General features: G+C 48.2%; 5 protein-coding genes across 5 annotated transcripts; 3 read left to right on the plus strand and 2 right to left on the minus strand.

Moving 5' to 3' along the window:
• Nucleotides 1-976: 976 nt before the first annotated feature.
• Nucleotides 977-1,771, plus strand: FTJAE_1509 (n gnat; the record flags this gene model as incomplete). Its single annotated transcript, XM_037347606.1, has 1 exon — nucleotides 977-1,771. One exon carries the CDS (start codon nucleotides 977-979, stop codon nucleotides 1,769-1,771), a length of 795 nt encoding a protein of 264 aa, XP_037211361.1.
• A 1,461-nt stretch (nucleotides 1,772-3,232) lies between these two features.
• FTJAE_1510 (ankyrin repeat) lies at nucleotides 3,233-7,753 on the minus strand (the record flags this gene model as incomplete). Its single annotated transcript, XM_037347608.1, has 5 exons — nucleotides 3,233-3,243; nucleotides 3,452-4,565; nucleotides 4,724-7,475; nucleotides 7,529-7,591; nucleotides 7,695-7,753. 5 exons carry the CDS (start codon nucleotides 7,751-7,753, stop codon nucleotides 3,233-3,235), a joined length of 3,999 nt encoding a protein of 1,332 aa, XP_037211362.1.
• A 1,098-nt stretch (nucleotides 7,754-8,851) lies between these two features.
• FTJAE_1511 (uncharacterized protein) lies at nucleotides 8,852-9,454 on the plus strand (the record flags this gene model as incomplete). Its single annotated transcript, XM_037347609.1, has 1 exon — nucleotides 8,852-9,454. The coding sequence occupies one exon, from the start codon at nucleotides 8,852-8,854 to the stop codon at nucleotides 9,452-9,454; it is 603 nt and encodes a 200-aa protein (XP_037211363.1).
• Nucleotides 9,455-12,800: 3,346 nt separating this feature from the next.
• On the plus strand, nucleotides 12,801-16,505 carry FTJAE_1512 (uncharacterized protein; the record flags this gene model as incomplete). The annotated part of the gene is made up of 1 exon (XM_037347610.1): nucleotides 12,801-16,505. One exon carries the CDS (start codon nucleotides 12,801-12,803, stop codon nucleotides 16,503-16,505), a length of 3,705 nt encoding a protein of 1,234 aa, XP_037211364.1.
• Nucleotides 16,506-16,797: 292 nt separating this feature from the next.
• FTJAE_1513 (d-amino-acid oxidase) lies at nucleotides 16,798-18,072 on the minus strand (the record flags this gene model as incomplete). Its single annotated transcript, XM_037347611.1, has 5 exons — nucleotides 16,798-17,104; nucleotides 17,157-17,560; nucleotides 17,607-17,805; nucleotides 17,859-17,978; nucleotides 18,041-18,072. The coding sequence occupies 5 exons, from the start codon at nucleotides 18,070-18,072 to the stop codon at nucleotides 16,798-16,800; spliced, it is 1,062 nt and encodes a 353-aa protein (XP_037211365.1).
• Between the last annotated feature and the right edge of the window lie 223 nt (nucleotides 18,073-18,295).

Genomic DNA, 18,295 nt, shown 5'->3' on the forward strand with positions numbered 1-18,295 from the left:
CGAGAAAATACTGTACAATGACCAAGGCCTGTAGGGTATTGTTGGTTCGTCAATGAGCCGATTCACTATCTCGCATCGCAGTGCTTTGACATCAGCTGATTCATGCAACCAATAACCACTGTCTCTGTTGACTCAAACTGAGACACGGCACCTATCAGAGCCATCGTGATCAACGCCTCAGTATCCCAGACTCAGCACTGGCAAAACGGCACTGTATTCCGGTCTGTGTTTTTGCAGTTTGCAGTAAAGATATGCATGGGCCCCAACGCCATTACAACCAACAGCTGCAACGCTGTCCACCAGAAATACCCGGTGCTGAACCTTGTCCTGCCAAACACGCCAGCGACTTGACCTCAATACGTGTCAGGGGCCCGAGTGCTACGCTAGCGTCGTTCTCTCGACCTTGCATGCATGCTCGCCCCAAACCCAAACAAACTGTAGTCTCGGCAGTCAATCCTACCCTCTCTGTCTCCAGTTTCAGGAGGTCTCTCTTTCTGGCGTGTCTCACTGTGCAAAAAAGAACGAGACAAATCAAACACCGCAGAATCCTTAGTGGAGTCATGTTGTATTTTGTTATTTGCGAGGTACGCAATCCACTGGGAGGGGAAAGGACCCTAGCTACAGGAACATGTTTGCTTAACCGACGCGCAATCCCTGCATGTGAAATCCTCCCAATCCCTGGGGCTTGCTTTTTCTTCAAGTCCAACGGCTTTTTTCGCGTTTCTTGGGGGGCCTGTCTGGAGTGAAATGCGAGAACAACTCACCGCTCATTTCTGCCGTGTTGCTATGTAACGTCGCTAACCAAATCGACATCATACGAGACAATCCTTCTTAAAAAGAGACAGGCCTCGGCACTTATTTATTCCCTCCTGCTAGACTAGTTTCACTTTCTACTCCAATTTCCAGAAATTCACCCAAATACCTGTTCACATCCCACTAGTGTCTTAGAATTTCTTTGACAACAGACAGCTTCATTATGGAAACGATGGCACCTCTTCATCACGCCCTTCCCCCTCTCGAGGTCTATTTCACTGCTGAGGATTTTGAGAACCTTGGCATGACGCCATGGTTCAGCTACTCAGTCACACTGCCGGAGCGACCCATTCCCAGCGCTTCGGACCGGCCCCCACTGGAGACTGAGCGTCTGATCATTCGACCCTTCACAATGAACGACCTGGATGCATTCCATGAGCTTCGCAAACGTCCTGACATTCAGAACCACTCAACGGCTCGTGGGCGTGCAACCAAAGACAAAGACGAGACAGAACGACAACTCCATTCTCTGGTCCAGGACGACCAAAGCCACTGGTGGTTTGGCGCCTTTCTTAAATCGACCAATGAGCTCATAGGCGAGGGTGGCCTGCCAGACGTCCTAGCCATGTCCTCCTCCATCTCTGGTTGGCCAGAAGCCGAGTTTCTCATCAAACCAGAATTCTGCCGCCAGGGATACGGCACTGAACTCTGGAAGGCAGTCATGGATTCATGGTGGGATCTACCTCGTGAGCGACGACGACACCAATTAGTCCCCGTCGTCGCACCCGGCAAAGAACCCGGTGACAAGATGGACGAGTGCGTCGTTTTCCAGTGGGAAGCAGGCAACGAAGCAGCCAAGAATTTCTTCGCAAAGGTCCTGTCACAAGCACCCGTTGCTGCGCAGGGCGGCTGCGAGAGCATTGATACGCGAGATGGAAAGGAGGGAACTCTGATTACGTGGGCTGGCACAATCATCTGCAATCCTAGGCCGATGCCTGAGGACGAGGACTCTGATTAATGGAGCAGAGGAATTTTATTTAAATGATCAAAAAAACGAACGGTTTCGGGGTCAATTTTTAGACGGGCCAATCTGGACAGGAACATAACTGGGTTTAGGGCGCGTACAGCAAGCGATAACTCGTTGAATGAAGGCATCTTTGCATATTAGACGGCATTTGATAGCAACTAGGTAATCTGACCATTTCAAGTTGTATACTTAATAGCAGGACTGTTATATTATCTCATCACCCTCACTGCCAATTTTGAGGATATTTCTGCATCACTTGAGTGTGTACAGGAAAGATAGGCTGAGTTCACATGTTCTTGTGGCGTTGATCCCGCTAACTGCAGATCTTGTTCCGACTATAGTGCCTGCGGAAAACATGTGCAACATCTGTGCATATTTTGACTCGAGACCCGAAACGCGCGTTGACTTCTGGATCCATGGCCTTTGCAAAGCTTGACATTTCTCCACGAACCAAGACGGTCTACCCCATTCAAGCCTCCTAAACCCCACTGTGCTCATGAACAGAAGAGGAATAACATCTACGAAGCCCCAAGCTTCATTTCACTACAACGTCTTCTAGGCTTATTTTAGAAGGTCGGCCCCAAGCCGAAACCAGTTGATCTTCATTAGTTTAAAAACCATAATGATGTCTCGGCCCGAGATCGTTGAGATGCCAGTTGGGGCTTTGTCGATCATTGGCTCATAACGTTCCGGGCGAGCTAGCTAGCCTCAAAATCAGCTCCAGGGAGAACCCAATACATCTCCAGTTTGACTACCGCTGATTGATAAAATAATCGACGGATTTTGGCGTCAGCTAAACTATTGGTCGATATACGAGACTTGCAAATAAGCTTTAGCTAACTGCTAGACGGAATATCTTTTCTTCCAACTGCCGTAGATGTTATCTCCTTTAGCAGCTGCCTAAAGCTTATTCCTATAGCTTGACTGCCTGTGTAATCACTTTTTATTTGTTCCTAAAAGCGTAGATCTTGAAACTCTATGACAAGACAGCTGCAGGGATTACAGGTAACCTCGGCAAGTGAAACGGCATTCCAGCAGTCTCCAATATCATAAAGTCAAAATCGAGCTTTTTCCCGCGGACCTTCCGGTCTCCCTTTAACCCTATTCCAAAAGAGTGTCTTGAACCCTTAACCAGCACTTGTGCTGCTTGAAATATTTATAGTTTAGAAAAAAAGTTATAGTTCTCTCTGTCTATTAAGTCCCTGACTTTGTCCCCCGTTCCTGTCTTTAATACTCAAGTAGCTCCCCGAGCTTTAATAATATAGTTTTTAATTTATATAGTGTTTTCTATAACCTAGCAGGGCTGGGTCATTGCTGACTTATGAGTGAGGGTTGTCTTGTGTTTAGATAATCTTATACTTGAGCTATATAACACAATGTATCCAGGGTCAAGATCTACGTAATTATTACTGTATTTTATAGAACCTATCTTTTAATAACTAACCTTACTTCCTAGGCATTACCTTTTAGGGTATTAGCTAGCATTAAGCACTAAAGACTAACAGGTAATCAAAACATATATTAAGCTTAAAGGCCTCTCGTTATGCTTTTATCTTAAAAAGAAAAGTGCTTAATCCGTATTCTAAATTATCCTTACTAACTTTACTTGCGTTCCTCTTAGTGCTTGCACTATCCTCTGGCGGCGTGTCGCATATGCTAATATAGATTCACCATGATTTTTCCTCCAATGCCATTCCATCTCAACTTCAGCAATAACAACCCCAGCTCCTTTTGTAGGAACATGGTTCGTATTCCATCTCATCTCTTCAAGCTTAGGCTGTTCATAGTGCCGTTCTACCAGTAACCACCTTTTGATCTTCTCATCGCATTCCATAAAGGGGACCCCGGCTGCCAGGAAGCCATCTGTAAAGGCCTCTACGCCGCTGAGAAAAAGAATCTTGACAATATCAAAGCGACGATAGGTCAATGCGGCGATGAGGGGCGTTCCGTGATCAGGACAAGCATGCTGGATATTGGCACCATACTTGAGGAAATTTCGTACAGCTTCAACGGAGCCAGATATTACACTTGAGCAAAAGAATGTATGTCTTCCAGGGGTTGAGAGATCGGAGAGATCGAGAAATTCCTTATTGTTCAGAAGAGGGCGAATAAGTCGCAGCTTTCTTGATAGCAATAAAGCGCATAAGCTGTGCGTACTTGCCCCCCAAGGGAGTTCGATGGCTGCCCACGATAGTGATCTATTGTTGAAAAACCGTGGGAAATGGCTCAATATGTAATAAAGATAAATTGGTGTATTTGAAATCAAAATCGAGCGAGCTGTATCGAGGCCGAATTTGTTTCTCGCAAAAAGGTCGATTCCAGCATCAAGTAATGCCTTGAACGCGTTGATATTTGGTGGGCCTCTTCTGATAGGTCTAGGAGTGACAAAGAGTGTCAGACAGTTGTCTCCGGAGTCATTTACGGTCTGGCAGTTTGCGCCGCTTTTTAAGAGGAGTTGGATGACTTGGGATGAGGCAGTCAGGCATGCATTAAGAGTGGGAGTATAGGAATGATGTGAGATCGGATTCAGGCGAGCGCCTGAGGATATAAGGTACTCAGCGACCGACAAGGCATTGGCTGCGCCCGCAATGTGGAGCGGTGATGAGCCATCGTAGTCTAGCTGTTTAATATCTGCGCCAGCAGCAACCAGGGCTTTGAAAGCTGCCAAATCGTTGAGCCCGGCCCCTATATGAAGTGGGCCTTGCGGGTTCATCTCATCAAGTGTGGGATTGAGCATGATGTAGATATCACTGACAATTTGGTCGTTAGTGGCGTTTCCAGTAGCCTGGTTAGATCTGCTTACATATTTTTGTGGTTCTTGCTGATTTCCTCAACCAGAATTATTAACCCTTGTGTGTTTCGGGAGGCCAAAGCAATAGAGAGATAATTTCCATGCCGAGCTAGGAAGTTCCCCCTTATCTCGAGATACTTCGTGACTAGTACCGGAATGAGAGGATTGAACGTCGAATCCCTCAAAGCCGCACTAAATCCAGTGCAGTAAAATCTTTTGAGCTTGTTCCAGGATACAGCGGAAACATTAGCGTTGTTATCGAGCAGCCATTTGACAACACCAATACTTGCTCGCTCACAGATTGCAAACATCAAAGGTGTTGCCGGATGTTTCAACCCAGATGCCTTCCCAGGCGTTATCTCGATATCTATAGGACAGCCGAGATCAAGAAGCTTCTGACATGCGTCAATATTGCCATGTCTTATGGCCAGGATTAGAGAAAATTCCATGTTCCGCCCAGCCTTATGATTCATGATCAATCCATTCGCACTGGGGTCTCCGAGGTGGTCTTTCAGGAGGTTAAGGATGGCTTCATTTCCAGAGCATGAAGCGAGAACAAAAGGGGACTTGTCAATATGACCCATCTTCTGTCCAGCACCGTGGTTCAGAAGGACTCTTACACACTCACTGTGCCCTTCCCGGACAGCTAAGTTCAGTCGAGTCATCCCTGATCTGGATTCAGCATGAACATTTCCACCACGCTTCACCAAGTACTGAATGACAAACGCAAGTCCAGCCCAGACAGCATAGTGCATTGGTGTTTGTCCATCTGAGTCCCTAGCGTTCAAGTCTGTCAAGAGATGCTTGTATAAGTAAAACTCAACGGCGTCGACTTCACCAACGAGGGCGGCTAAATGAAGCGCATTTGCAGTCTTGAACCAATTTCCAGAACGGTGAGATAGGGTCCAGGTTTGGTTCCATTTTGGTGGATGTTTCTTCAAGGTGGAGTGATCGGACACGTTTGTCAAGAACGTCCAATTCCGTGACTGAATTGCCATCAAAACACTATCCCATGACTCTGGAACTCGAAGCCATGGGTCAGCTCCAGCATCAAGGAGAGCTTCTGCGGTTTCCATGGAACAACGATCAATATGATAAGTCATGGGCGTTAAATAAGATGAAGGTAAGTTTGGGCTAGCACCAGTAGCTAAGAGACATTTGAGCTTGCCAATAGATGCATGCTGGCCTTTTCTCCATCTACGTAAGCCAGCGGTAAGGTGAAAAGGACCGAGACCATTGAAGGAGCCGACTCTAGCCAAATGTTCAGGCGTTGCGTGCTCCAGGAAATGTTTCAGAAGCTGCTCATCTTTGGACACCCCAGGCAAGCATGCAAGCTCGAAGGATGTTATCCTACCAGCTTGGATATGGCAGTCGACACCAAGTTTCAGAAGCAGTTTCGCCAAATTCCCATCTCCATGAATGATGGCTTCGCATAGGAGCTGCGCCATGATAGTATTTTTAGCTAACTTTTCTGTATGCTTTGCATCATCTGCAACAACATGAAACGTTTGGGAAAGCCAGTTCCAACCAGAGTAGGCTGGCAAAGGATTCTGCGCTGGATCCTTGCAAGTCAACTGACTGAGTCTTGAAATTGTATCACGACAGACGCCTTGTGCAAGGGGTTCCAAGGCGGACCCGGCAAAATGTTCTTCGTAGGCTCTTGCAATTCCCTTTTCCAGTAACCGAGTGAAGAGCTCGTCGAACGGTTCAAGCGCGTAGCTATGTGACATTGAGCCATATGACATTGCTTTGGGAACCACCTCGGCCCACAGAAAGGGCCAGAGGGTACCAAAGCGCTTGGAACTGGACACTAAGCCATCTGGAAGGAGGGCCATGGTAACGCTCACGTCTTGTAGCCGAGTCCCGGCTCCCGTGACCGTCCTCAACAATAGCGACTCAAACGGCGTTCGTGAATCCGACTTCCGGCGCTGCTCTGAAGAGAAGAGACTTTTCAGAATCTCTATGCACTTGAGATCGGACGTCAGGCTGATCCAGTACAGAGGATTTCCCTGATTCTCGTCAATCTCGGCGTACTGAACCCCGATGTCGATAAGCTTCTGAACAACCTTAGCAGATCCAAGCTTCGCTGCGGCGAGGTAAATAGGCTCCGAGCACTTCCAATGTTCCCTTTTGTCGCAAAACTCAAGTAGCAACTCTATCGTTTCTCGGTTCCCCTGAATCAAGGCACTGCAGACTGGAGTATTACCCGATTCAGAAACTGCAAGAAGGGCAGAGTCCCGCTCCTTTTGCTGGATTATCAGTTTAAGCATCCGATACATGCCTCGGCGAGCGTAAATGTGCCACACTGTTTCTCCTCTGTCGTCTAGTGCGAGAGAGTCTGAGCCATGATTCAACAGAACACGCAAAAGCTCACGGCCATCCTCGAAACCCTGATCCTCGAAACACATGTGTATTGGCGCCATACCGTGTTCGTCTCGAGCGTTACGGTCAAATCCCCATTGGAGTAAAAGCCCGAGACAATCCAAAGATGAGTGTTCAATAGCAGTATGCAAGACCGAAAAGCCTAGGCGCTGTTGATCAAATAACGCTATTTGTTTTGACCCTTCACGACAGTAGATCTTTTCCAAAAGGTCAGTGTCATTATTTTGCAAGGCTGAAGATACCAGCCCTGGAAGGTCCCGACCTCCTACTTCACCAGACATTGTCGACTGAAAAAGACTTTTCTTGATTTCCAATTCCATGGACCGTGCAAAATCGAACGTGTGGTTGTAAATGGAGATGTAAGGCTTTTCTTCTTTATGAGCCCACATCTGCTGCGGAGTCGAGAGCTGAATTGAAGCAAGCGCGTCGAGGACGTTTAAAACCGGCGCGCCGTTGTCGTACCATTCCCTGAATAGATCCGATTCGAAACCGTTCTGCCATGAATTGAAGTAAATGTTACTGCTGGAAGGACAACCATGAGAAGTGCTATCATGGTCATACAACTCTACCCTCACGTGTACTCGCTGTTGGCTGCATTGGTGACGGCAGCATCAAGCTGATCGAGCCTGATACGGGCACTATGGGAAAGTATGCATCTTTATCGCACTGCTGGGGTAAAGTACCAATGTTGACCACAACTCAAACCTCGCGTTACGCACATATGTCTGGTATATTCGTTACAGACCTGCCCAAGACTTTTCGAGACGCGGTCGCGGTATCAAGATATCTTGGTATCCCATATCTTTGGATAGACAATCTTTATATCATTCAAGATAACCCTGAAGACTGGGCGCGTGAGTCGTCTCGAATGATGGGGGTGTACTCCAATGCATACGTGGTAATTGCGGCGAATCATGCTAGAGACTCGGCCGGGGGTTGTTTCCACCTTCGTCCGTCGCTTATCAGTGTTTGCAGCCTAAAGCTTAACCTTATAGGCCGCCGTCATCCATAGCTTATCAGTGACATTTTGAGACCAGGTATTGGACTCGTTCACGTGCAACTTGGTGCGAATAGCGACGAGTTTCTGTATCACAATTCGGAGTTTTCCAACGAGCCCCTTGCGAAGCGTGCGTGGGCACTACAGGAGCGATTCTTGGCTGCACGTACAATTCATTACAATACGGAGCAGCTGTATTTCGAATGTCGGCACGGCATAGTGGACGAGGATGGGTGTAAGCCAAACAGGCGTTACTGCAACTTGAGCCCGGTATTTATGATCGGTGTTCCGCTCGCAAAGCTCTCCAGATTTGGTCTTTAGTACTCTAGAACTACGGTGAACAGTATTTGACCCAACTTACAGATGGGATCCCGGCTCTGAGTGGCATCGCCAGTACCTTAGGCTGTCTGCTTAAAGATGAGGACATGGCAGGACTATGGTCAAGCGTGATGGTACAAGCAATGGCTTGGCAGGGAAAATCCAGCATAGGGGGGGAAATAGAACACGACCCCCAAATCGGTGGATCGCCAGCGAATTTTGGTGTAAGCCAAACCGATCATGGGTCGTGTATTTTTTCCCCCCGAGGCCAGCGTAGCTAGAGAACTAACTAAAAACTGAGTTAGGGGTTATGTGGGTTTCATATAAGACTATTGATTTTACTAATATAGTTTAGCACAAGACTACTCTATGTTAGGTTTACTAATAATGAGACTATTGGTTTTATTAAAATTGCTCAGTACTAGCGTCAATATGGGAAATCGCATATTGTTTAGAAACGCAGGTTAAAAAACCCAGATAAGGAGTCTCTTCCCATTCCCTAATTTCTCTGTTGTTTTGACAACCTTTACTCTTGCCCAGTCAATCTATCTGACGTCCACTCGTTACTTAAAAACCGCTCATCATGGTTACCCTTCATTCTGTTTTTGTGTTCTGTGCAGTCGCTAGCATTGCATCTGCGGGACCATGCAAGCCTGGAAGCTCCATCTCGCTCTCGCTCTCCGAAACCAGCTCTGCAGCCTCCACCACCGAGACGACATTGCTTGAGTCAACCACTACCGCGCCCTCAACCACTCTGGCTGAATCTACTTCGACCGACATCACAGTCGAGACTAGCCTTACAGAGACGAGTACAGAGGCTGCCTCTGAAACTACCTCTGCAGCCATTGTCGAGTCAAGCACCACTACCTTCGTCACGTCCATCGCAGATACAACTACCACCGAAGCAGCCACGACCACAACTTCAGCGGCGCCTAGGTGCATCCCGGATCAATGCGTTGGCACCATCAAGATTCAATGCGATGTGGTCATCTATGGCCTAGTGGATTATGTTAGCGCCGACGATACCCAAGCTTGCGCAGATCTTTGCAATGCAGATGACAATTGCGAAGCCTTTACATTCGATTATAAGTTCAACTTGTGTTATAAGACTGGCAGTATTGAACAGCGAGTTATTGGGCCTTATAATGGTTATGATACCGGAATTAAGGGAACATGTCAGGTGTAACGGTCACACCTAACTACTACGCTACAGGGCAAAAGATCGGGCTATAACTGCTATTATAGTAATTATAGTAGTATGTACAGCTGCTTATAGAGGCCTTATAGCGCTATTATGGGCACGAGTCGTAATATCAGGGCAGCGACTGAGATAGATACCTTAGCTAGATTGGGGTACCTTTATTAAACTGGATTATATTTATTTCTATAGTATAGTTATATTAAAATTTAAATTTTCTTTCTTAATAATATTACCTCTTACTTATTTTACTTTAAATTTTAATTTAATTAAATAATATTAAAGAAATTAATAGACTTCAACACCGCTTAATATAAAGGCAAATTAGAGATCAATCGCTACTGTCGAGGACTGGCAGCTTGAATTGACAAACCCTGACAATCAATACGGGCAACTCAAGAGTGCATCGGTGCGCGTGCGGGAGCCACTTGTGCCTCTAACAGAAAGTATAATCCCAGGCAGTGATGGCGATGAAGAACTCAAGCGAGCAGGAATCCGTTCGTCCCCACGATGCTACACAAAGTATAGTGTCGAGGGTAATGACATGCAGGTGACGTTCGATAATACCGACCCAAATGCCTGTAACCGATGGCCAGATAAGGATATTAAAGTGCTGCTTCTGGATAATTATAGGAAAGTGTCGCCTGTTTCCCCACATGAGGTCGAGGGCGAAGAAGCAGAAGGTAAGAAAGATGCTAGCAATGGGGGATTTGGTCTTGTGTTAACTTTAACAAATGTTAATGGCGCTATATATATAAAGAGAATAGGATAGATACACTTAGATCGCTATCTAGTAAAAAGACTAAGAGAGAGAAAAGATAATTAGGATACTATAACTATTATATAAAGTATCTTTTATAAATAGCCTTTAAGTATTAATTAATCCTGAATTAAAAGCAGACCTAAAAGTAATAGGGAACGGTTATAGCAGCTTAGTACTGGCAGCTTCTGCAGATAGAAATATCGCTACCTATATTCAGACATAGTTCATTATAGTGAGAAACTAAAGCAGCTTCGGTAGAAGCTACTATGTGTCTCTCTCGTTCTATTTCGAATGTCCTAGAGGCTAGAGCAAGAGATAAATTCAGACTCAGCGAGATCAGGATTGCTGGGGGGCGATTCACTATATAGTTTCGGGATACCATTCTGGGATTTATCTTTAATCCCAATAAAAGACATGTTGGACAGCGCGATATTAGGCGCACCGGCTCATCGTGGCTGCCCGTGGCGTATTCATGGACTAGTCTACGTTTATGAATGAACAGGTGAAGGGCAGGGCCCAGATGAGAGTGACCCGGGACCGGGAATTGCCGATCATTCCAGTAACAAAGCGGCCCGAGGGCATGTCAAAGCTTTTTTCACGCTATGGCCTCAAAAAGAGACAGTTGATTGGTGTGGATACGAGCCGCTTATCAGTCGTTATCGATACAAGATTGTTCGGTCTAAAACACCGAGTTTTTAGTTAACATACTGTACCTCAAGACGCGAAGACTGCTGGGATAGAAAGGGGGAACTTGGAGCGGCTTTTGAAATGGGAAATAGATGGTAAGGCGATATGTTGCAAGCAAAAGCTATGAGAGAAACAGATAGAAGAGAATATATAGGAATTCTGGAAGCCAGCTAGATATATTTAATCTCATGTTCAAAGTCAGATAGAGGTTGCATTTAACAATATTAAAGATAAAGTTATATTTATTAGTAGGTATTTTATAAATTGCATTACTATAGCAGGTCTGTAATTAAAATTCTTTTTTCTTCAATATGCGCGTTGGTCTAATTTGAAAGTTCTGGTCTTTGATATAGATATGCTTGTTTCTTTTCTCAATCCTTTGAGAATTGCGATACCTATTGCTCTCTGTACTGGGCTTAACATTAGCCAAAATCGCGTAATACACACTATATAACTATTTACATTTTCTATTCTATATCTACTGTTTATAATTGCTCGTAGTAATGAAAGTCAATTGATACGATAGAGTTCGAAACAATGTTTCAATGAAAATACCATTTCCTCGTTATGTCCAGGGTAGACGAGCTGATGGTGCGACGTGGCGTCGACGGTTCATCCGCTGCCCGCATTCCAGTGGCCTCAGTAGCGTCCCCAAACCCCAACGAACCGCGCGCTAACAAACGGGTTGAATAAGCGCCAGATCCTAAGCCATTTGTTTCAGGTCAAGATTTGCTTCGAGCATCAATGACGATCAATGTCTTGCAATTATTCCCCAGCGCTTCAATCTCGATGCCCTTTTCTCTCTTCTAGATCTATTCTCTGTTGTCTTTCCCCGCTGGATAAATAATGCCGAACACGAGGTTGTTGGTAGGGCATCTATCTAAGAAAAGAAAATCACGTCCCGCTTCTTCTGCAAGAAATAAAAAATAGAAAAAAACTCAGAATATTCTATTCTCAGTTCCATCTCGTAAAGAACTAATGCACAGAATCGTCAATTGACGTGGTTGAATTATTTTCTAGTGCGAGAAATCTAATCTAGACCTTGCTTGGCAGACAACGACTGGATGATTCGATCAGGGCCCTCTTAGCTTGCAGGGATCGTCCCAACCAACCAAGACGTGCAGGACCTTGGATTTTTCTGTTTATAGCCGCTGAGTGGCCAGAGTGATCCAATAATAGCACAACATCACAGCACCCCAGCGGAGTCGTGCGTCGCAAACACGAGGCCTTGTGCATGTTTCGTGTGCGTGAACCTTGATTCAACCAAGACATTTTGGTTATTGTTAGAACCGTTTTCTTTATTCAGCGGCCTATCCAAGGTCAATTCGACCCCATGTCCACCTGAACTAGGTACTGCAACTCCGTTTTTTACGCCGTGACGACCAGGCCACATCATGAAATGATCGGCACAGCGTTTCTCCCTCAACTGTATTTTTGGAAGCGAGCCGCCTGGGTATCTCGGATGTTCAAACAACCTTGTCTCTGATCCACTATCCACTACCCGCGCTTTCTTTCTGCCCAAACGACTCTCTCATCCAACCACCCGTTGACTGACCGCCCTGTCACTCCCCATTAGGTAGATCCGGAATGACCTCACCCTGCTATGTTTTGTATGCAAGCGCCCGTATTCCCACTTCGGGCCTGCATGGCCATGGAGACGCTTCCAAACTTGGATCATGATTGATGTGCGCGTACCACTTACGTGGAGAAGCAAACCCATCTTCAGCTGAAGATGTAACCTGACAGCCGATCTCGAGATTTGTATAAAGATTCATGCTACACCAGCTCGTTACACATTCCTTTTCTTCAGTATCAATTCACTTTCGTTTCACATAAACAAAACATTTCATTCGCTTCACAACATTCGTTGAAACAAAAGGAAAGATGAGAAGCTTCTTTCTACTCAGCGCCGTTGCCTTTAGCGCGGCCAACGCTGGTGTTTTAGACTATCGTCGCCAGCCAAGAGGAAACTACGATCTTCCTCCGGCCATCACAACTTCGGCCTATCAAGCCCCGGCCGTCTCTACTGATCTTTATCCTCCTCCCGCTCAGTCTGCCAATACTGAGCCTACTGAGCAAGAGACTTCTCCTTATGCTCCCCCTTCAGTTCCCACTGTCGCTACTTCCGAGCATCAAGAAACTACCAACTATGCACCTCCCGAGTCTGCAGCTACTGAGAGTGCAAGCAAGCCTGTTGAAGATACTTCTGTTGTCGAGACTCCTTCCAACGCTTATCCTCCTCCTGCCAACACTCAGCCTGGACAAGATACTACTGAAGCTTCAACACCAACTGGAGCCTACCCCCCTCCTGTGAACACTCAAAAGACAGAGACTGAGCAAGAGACTTCTGCCGTTGTTACATCTGAAGAGTCTACCCCTACCGGTGCTTACCCTCCTCCTGAGAACACCCCATCTGAGTCTGAGCATGAGTCTACTGCTGTCGAGACTACTGCCGTTGAGACTACTGCTGAGGGCAAGACCTCAACTGATCTGTACCCTCCTCCCGCCAACACCGAGACCACCAAGCCCGGCAAGGATACAACTGAGGCTCTTACCCCCACTTCCGAGTACACTCCTCCCGAGAGTACCGATGTAACCCAGCAGGGATCTACCGATGTTGGCAGCTCTACTGACGCGTATCCTCCACCCGAGGGCACCCCCACAACCCAGCCCAGTAGCGAGGGTACCACGGCTGCTTCCGAGACCACCAAGCCTGCTGTCGGCACCTCAACCGGTGTCTACCCCCCTCCCAAGGGTACCGACACTACCGACACTGGCGTTGAGACCGCAACTGGCAGTGCTTCTACTACACAGTGGACTACCTCGACTGTCTACACTACCAATGTGTACACTGTCACCTCTTGCCCTCCCGAGGTTCCCGACTGCCCCAACGGTCAACATGTCACTACCAAGACCATCGCTGTGTCTACTACCATCTGCCCCGTCACTGAGACCAAGCCTGTGACTGAGCATGGCGAGACTGGTACTCCCACTTACCCTGTTCCCGGCTCTACCGAGACTGAGCACCAAGGTACCGAGACTGCTACTGTCTCCAAGCCTGGCGAGACCGAGACCAAGACTGAGTCTGTTCCTGAGGAGACTGAGACTTCTCCTGTCACTGGTGCTTACCCTCCTCCCAAGGTCACCACTGGTACCACTGAGGGAGCCGAGACTGAGACTCTTCCTGCAGAGACCGAGACTACCAAGCCTGCCGTCGGTACATCCACTGAGACTGAGACTGTTCCCGCTGAGACTGAGACCACCAAGCCTGCTGTTGGTACCTCAACTGGTGTCTACCCTCCCCCCAAGGGTACTGACACTACTGAGACCGGTGTTAAGACTGAGACTGAGTCCCTCCCCGCTGAGTCCACCAAGCCCGCTGTTGGAACTTCCACCGGTACCTATCCTCCTCCCAAGGCTACCACCGAGACAGCCACAGCCAAGACCGAGACTGTCCCCTCCGAAACCAAGCCCAACACTCAGCAGACCAGCCAGTGGACTACCTCAACTGTCTACACAACCAACATCCGCACCATCACATCTTGCCCTCCTGAGATCCCCGACTGTCCCAACGGCAAGCATGTCACAACCGAGACTATTGCTATCTCTACTACCGTCTGCCCTGTGACTGAAGCCGGATCTACCAAGCCTGCTACTGTCACCAAGGAATCGCCCACCTACCCCGTTCCTACCCAGGCTACTGAGACAGAGGGCCAGTCTACTCTTCCTACTACTGAGACTGAGGAGTCTACTAAGCCTGTTACTCACCATGAGGGATCAACCAAGCCTGCTACCGAGACAGAGACTAAGCCTGCTACTGAGACCAAGCCTGTTGAGACCAAGCCCACTTACCCAGTCCCCGGTGAGACTAAGCCTGTCACTGAGACTGAGACCAAGCCTGCTACCACTGGCGGCGAGGAGCATCCTACCGAGACCAAGCCTGCTGAGACTAAGCCCGCTACTGAGACTAAGCCTGCTAGCACCACTGAGTGGACTACCTCGACTGTCTACACCACCAACATCCGCACCGTGACCTCTTGTGCTCCCGATGTTCCTGACTGCCCTAACGGTAAGCATGTCACGACTGAGACTATCGCCATCTCCACCACCGTCTGCCCCGTCACGGAAGAGCACCACACAGAGACGAAGCCTGCCCCCACCAAGCCTGTCGAGACCAAGCCTGCTACCGAGGGACAGTCCACCAAGCCAGTGGAGACCCAGCCCGCCACTGAGACCAAGCCAACTTACGCAGTTCCCACTGAGACCAAGCCTGTTGAGACAAAGCCTGCCACAGAGACGAAGCCTGCTACTGAAGGACACTCTACCAAGCCCGCCACTGGTGGCCAGTCTGAGGCTGGATCTACTCAGCCCGCTTCTACTACTGAGTGGACTACTTCAACTGTCTACACAACTACCATCCGCACTGTTACATCTTGCGCTCCTGAGTTTCCCAACTGCGAGACACCTACTCCCCATGTCACTACTGAGACTGTCGCTATCTCTACCACTGTTTGCCCTGTTACTGAGCAGCACCAGACTCAGCCTAAGCCCACGCAGCCCAAGCCCACTCAACCCAAGCCTACTGAGACTCAGTATACTCAGCCTGCCAAGACTACTGGCTGGTCAACCTCCACTATCTACACCACCAGTGTTCGCACCGTCACTACTTGTGGTCCCGAGTTCCCTAACTGCGAGACACCTACTCCTCATGTCACTACTGAGACTATCGCTGTTTCTACTACCGTCTGCCCCGTGACTGAGCAGCACGAAACTCAGCCCAAGCCAACCGAGCATCAGCAAACTCAGCCTCAGCCAGCCAAGACTACCGCCTGGTCTACCTCTACCGTCTACACCACCAGTGTCCGAACAGTGACTACCTGCGGCCCCGAGCACCCCAACTGTGAAACCCCCACTCCTCACGTCACCACCGAGACCATCGCCATCTCCACCACTGTCTGCCCAGTTACCGAGGAGCAGTCTCATCCCACCAAGCCCGCTGGCAACGAGCAACCCAGTCAGCCCCACCAGACCTACCCCGTCCCTACTCAGCAGGTCGTCACAACCGGCTGGTCTACCTCCACCGTCTACACGACCAACATCCGAACCGTCACTGCTTGCGCTCCTCATGTTGCCAACTGCCCTGGTACTCCCCACGTCACCACTGAGACCATCGCTCTCTCAACTACTCTCTGCCCTGTCACCAAGACTCAGGTCATTCCCGGCCCTGGTGCTACTTACTACCCTCCTGGTAACTCGACATCCACTCTTTACACCACCAAGTACTACACCATCACCGCTTGCCCTCCTACAGTCACCAACTGCCCTGTCGGCGCCGTCACTTCCACCGTCTACGCTACAGCCACCACCCAGATCAAGCCGTGGAACTCTCACGTCTACCCCTCTCCTTCCAAGAGTTATCCTCCTACCATCCCCACCCACCACGCTCCTGGCAACGGAACGGTCACCACCTTCATCCGCTCTACCACCAAGCTCTACGAGACTCCTGTCTCGACCCCCAAGGCGGCTGAGCACACTACTACTTCCAAGGCTGGCTACGAGAAGCCTCCTTATCCTGTTTACTTCTTTTAAGAAGATTTCCTCTGTACCTACATGCATCTCAAAGTGTCTGGGACCATGAGAGCAATGACTGCATAACTTTACTTAGACTGAGTACCTTACGACCTACATGACTTGTTTTTTGTATTTAGATATTATCATATTTCGTGCATGAAAAGAACATAGCTTAGAAGCAATACTGTCAATACAATAGTACATCTTTCCTTGTTTATTAAATACTGGCTCTTCCACATGCATCTAGTGATCTTTCCTCAGTGTCTCCATCAAACCTCGCTCAGATACCGTAATCTGCTCGCACAATGCATCACAGCTTCGACTTGAGTTCGGTCTGAAGCTTGGACGAAACAGGCTCAGCGGCACGAACGGCATCTAGGGCCATGCCATAACCGGCTTGGAACCCAGTGCCACCAGCACCATAGTTGTGAACCACTGTGCGATTTTGTCCTGCAACAACCAAATCCTCTCTCTCGACTCGAGCGCCACCTTCGCGGGACGGACGAAGGCCAGAGAAAGCTGCGAGAACATCTAGACTTCCACTCCTGACTTCGTCACTGAGTTCCTTGGTGCGCTCCAAGATGGACTCTGTTTCGTACGAGTAGGTGGCCCCGTCACTGAGAAGACATGTTAGTCCACAGTGCAATGCACAAGACACGGTCAGCTTACCCGTTCCTCTTTTGCATGTAACCTCCGAGAATTACGTGTCCCTTGGAAAACGGGCGGGGGATGACGTATGTCTCGTAATCTTTACCATGTCTCATGATGTTCGTGTGAACCTCGGGCGCATGAGTCAACAGGACCTGTCCTCTAGTGGGGTAGCACTTGGGGTCCTCAACTCCTGGCAACTTTCGCGCAGCGTTGCCAGTACAATTGAACACAATCTGGGTAAACTGGCTAAAGAATGCAGTCTGAAGATCCGGAAGCTTCTGGCGAACAAAGCGAACACCATAGTCCTTCTTCAATCTCTCATAGAGATAGAGAAGATGCTTGGGCGCATTGACAGTGAGGGTAGTGAATGAGACAGCAAACTTGACGCCCTCGGGCAGTTCAGAGGTTGGCAGTTCTTCGAACTGCAGGAAATCAGCCGAGGGTCTCTCTTGTTCGACCCGAACTTACGTCTTCTAGATACTCAGACATTGCCTGGATCTTGTCACGGGGAACATTATCGTCCCAAAGCTCTGTCGAAGGAGTTCGTTTGACATATGACTGCTCTGGCCTCTCAGAAGCAAGCTTGCTCAGATGGAAATATCCTGCCTTGTCCCATTTCAGGGCGTTAGCATCTGTACCCGAGATAGCTGAGAAGTTGCAGCCAGCCCTATCATGAGATTAGTTGGAGCAACTACAACGTTGTCATGTGGTGTTGCTTACCAGGGGGAAGTATAGTTCAGTGCCGTATCGCCGGGAAGATGTTCGGCGATGACTGTAATGGACTTGCCATAACCTCTTTCTGCCAGGACAAGAGCAACATCAAGGCCGATAATGCCAGCTCTTGCATGGATGTTAGCAAAAAACTGCCAAGGAGCCTGGAAGGATTCGCGTCAACTACCTACCCCAAGATAACGATACTATCGTGTGCACTCATGTTGTCTTTGTGGATTAGAGAATGTGATGGAGGACGAATTGATTGAAGAATTCTCACAGTGTTACTTATCCAGTCTAGAGGGTCTAGCATATCATTTGAAGCTATACAAAGGACTTCTGTGATTCTAGCCCATATATCCAAACAGTAGGCCGTCTACAGAGCCGAGACCCTCGTAGAGGTTATTTCCTAAACAGGTAATAGGACACTCGAGCTGGAAGTAAGC

This window comes from Fusarium tjaetaba (assembly GCF_013396195.1).
Source record: "Fusarium tjaetaba strain NRRL 66243 chromosome Unknown NRRL66243_c0000028, whole genome shotgun sequence".
Classification (NCBI taxonomy): domain Eukaryota; kingdom Fungi; phylum Ascomycota; class Sordariomycetes; order Hypocreales; family Nectriaceae; genus Fusarium; species Fusarium tjaetaba.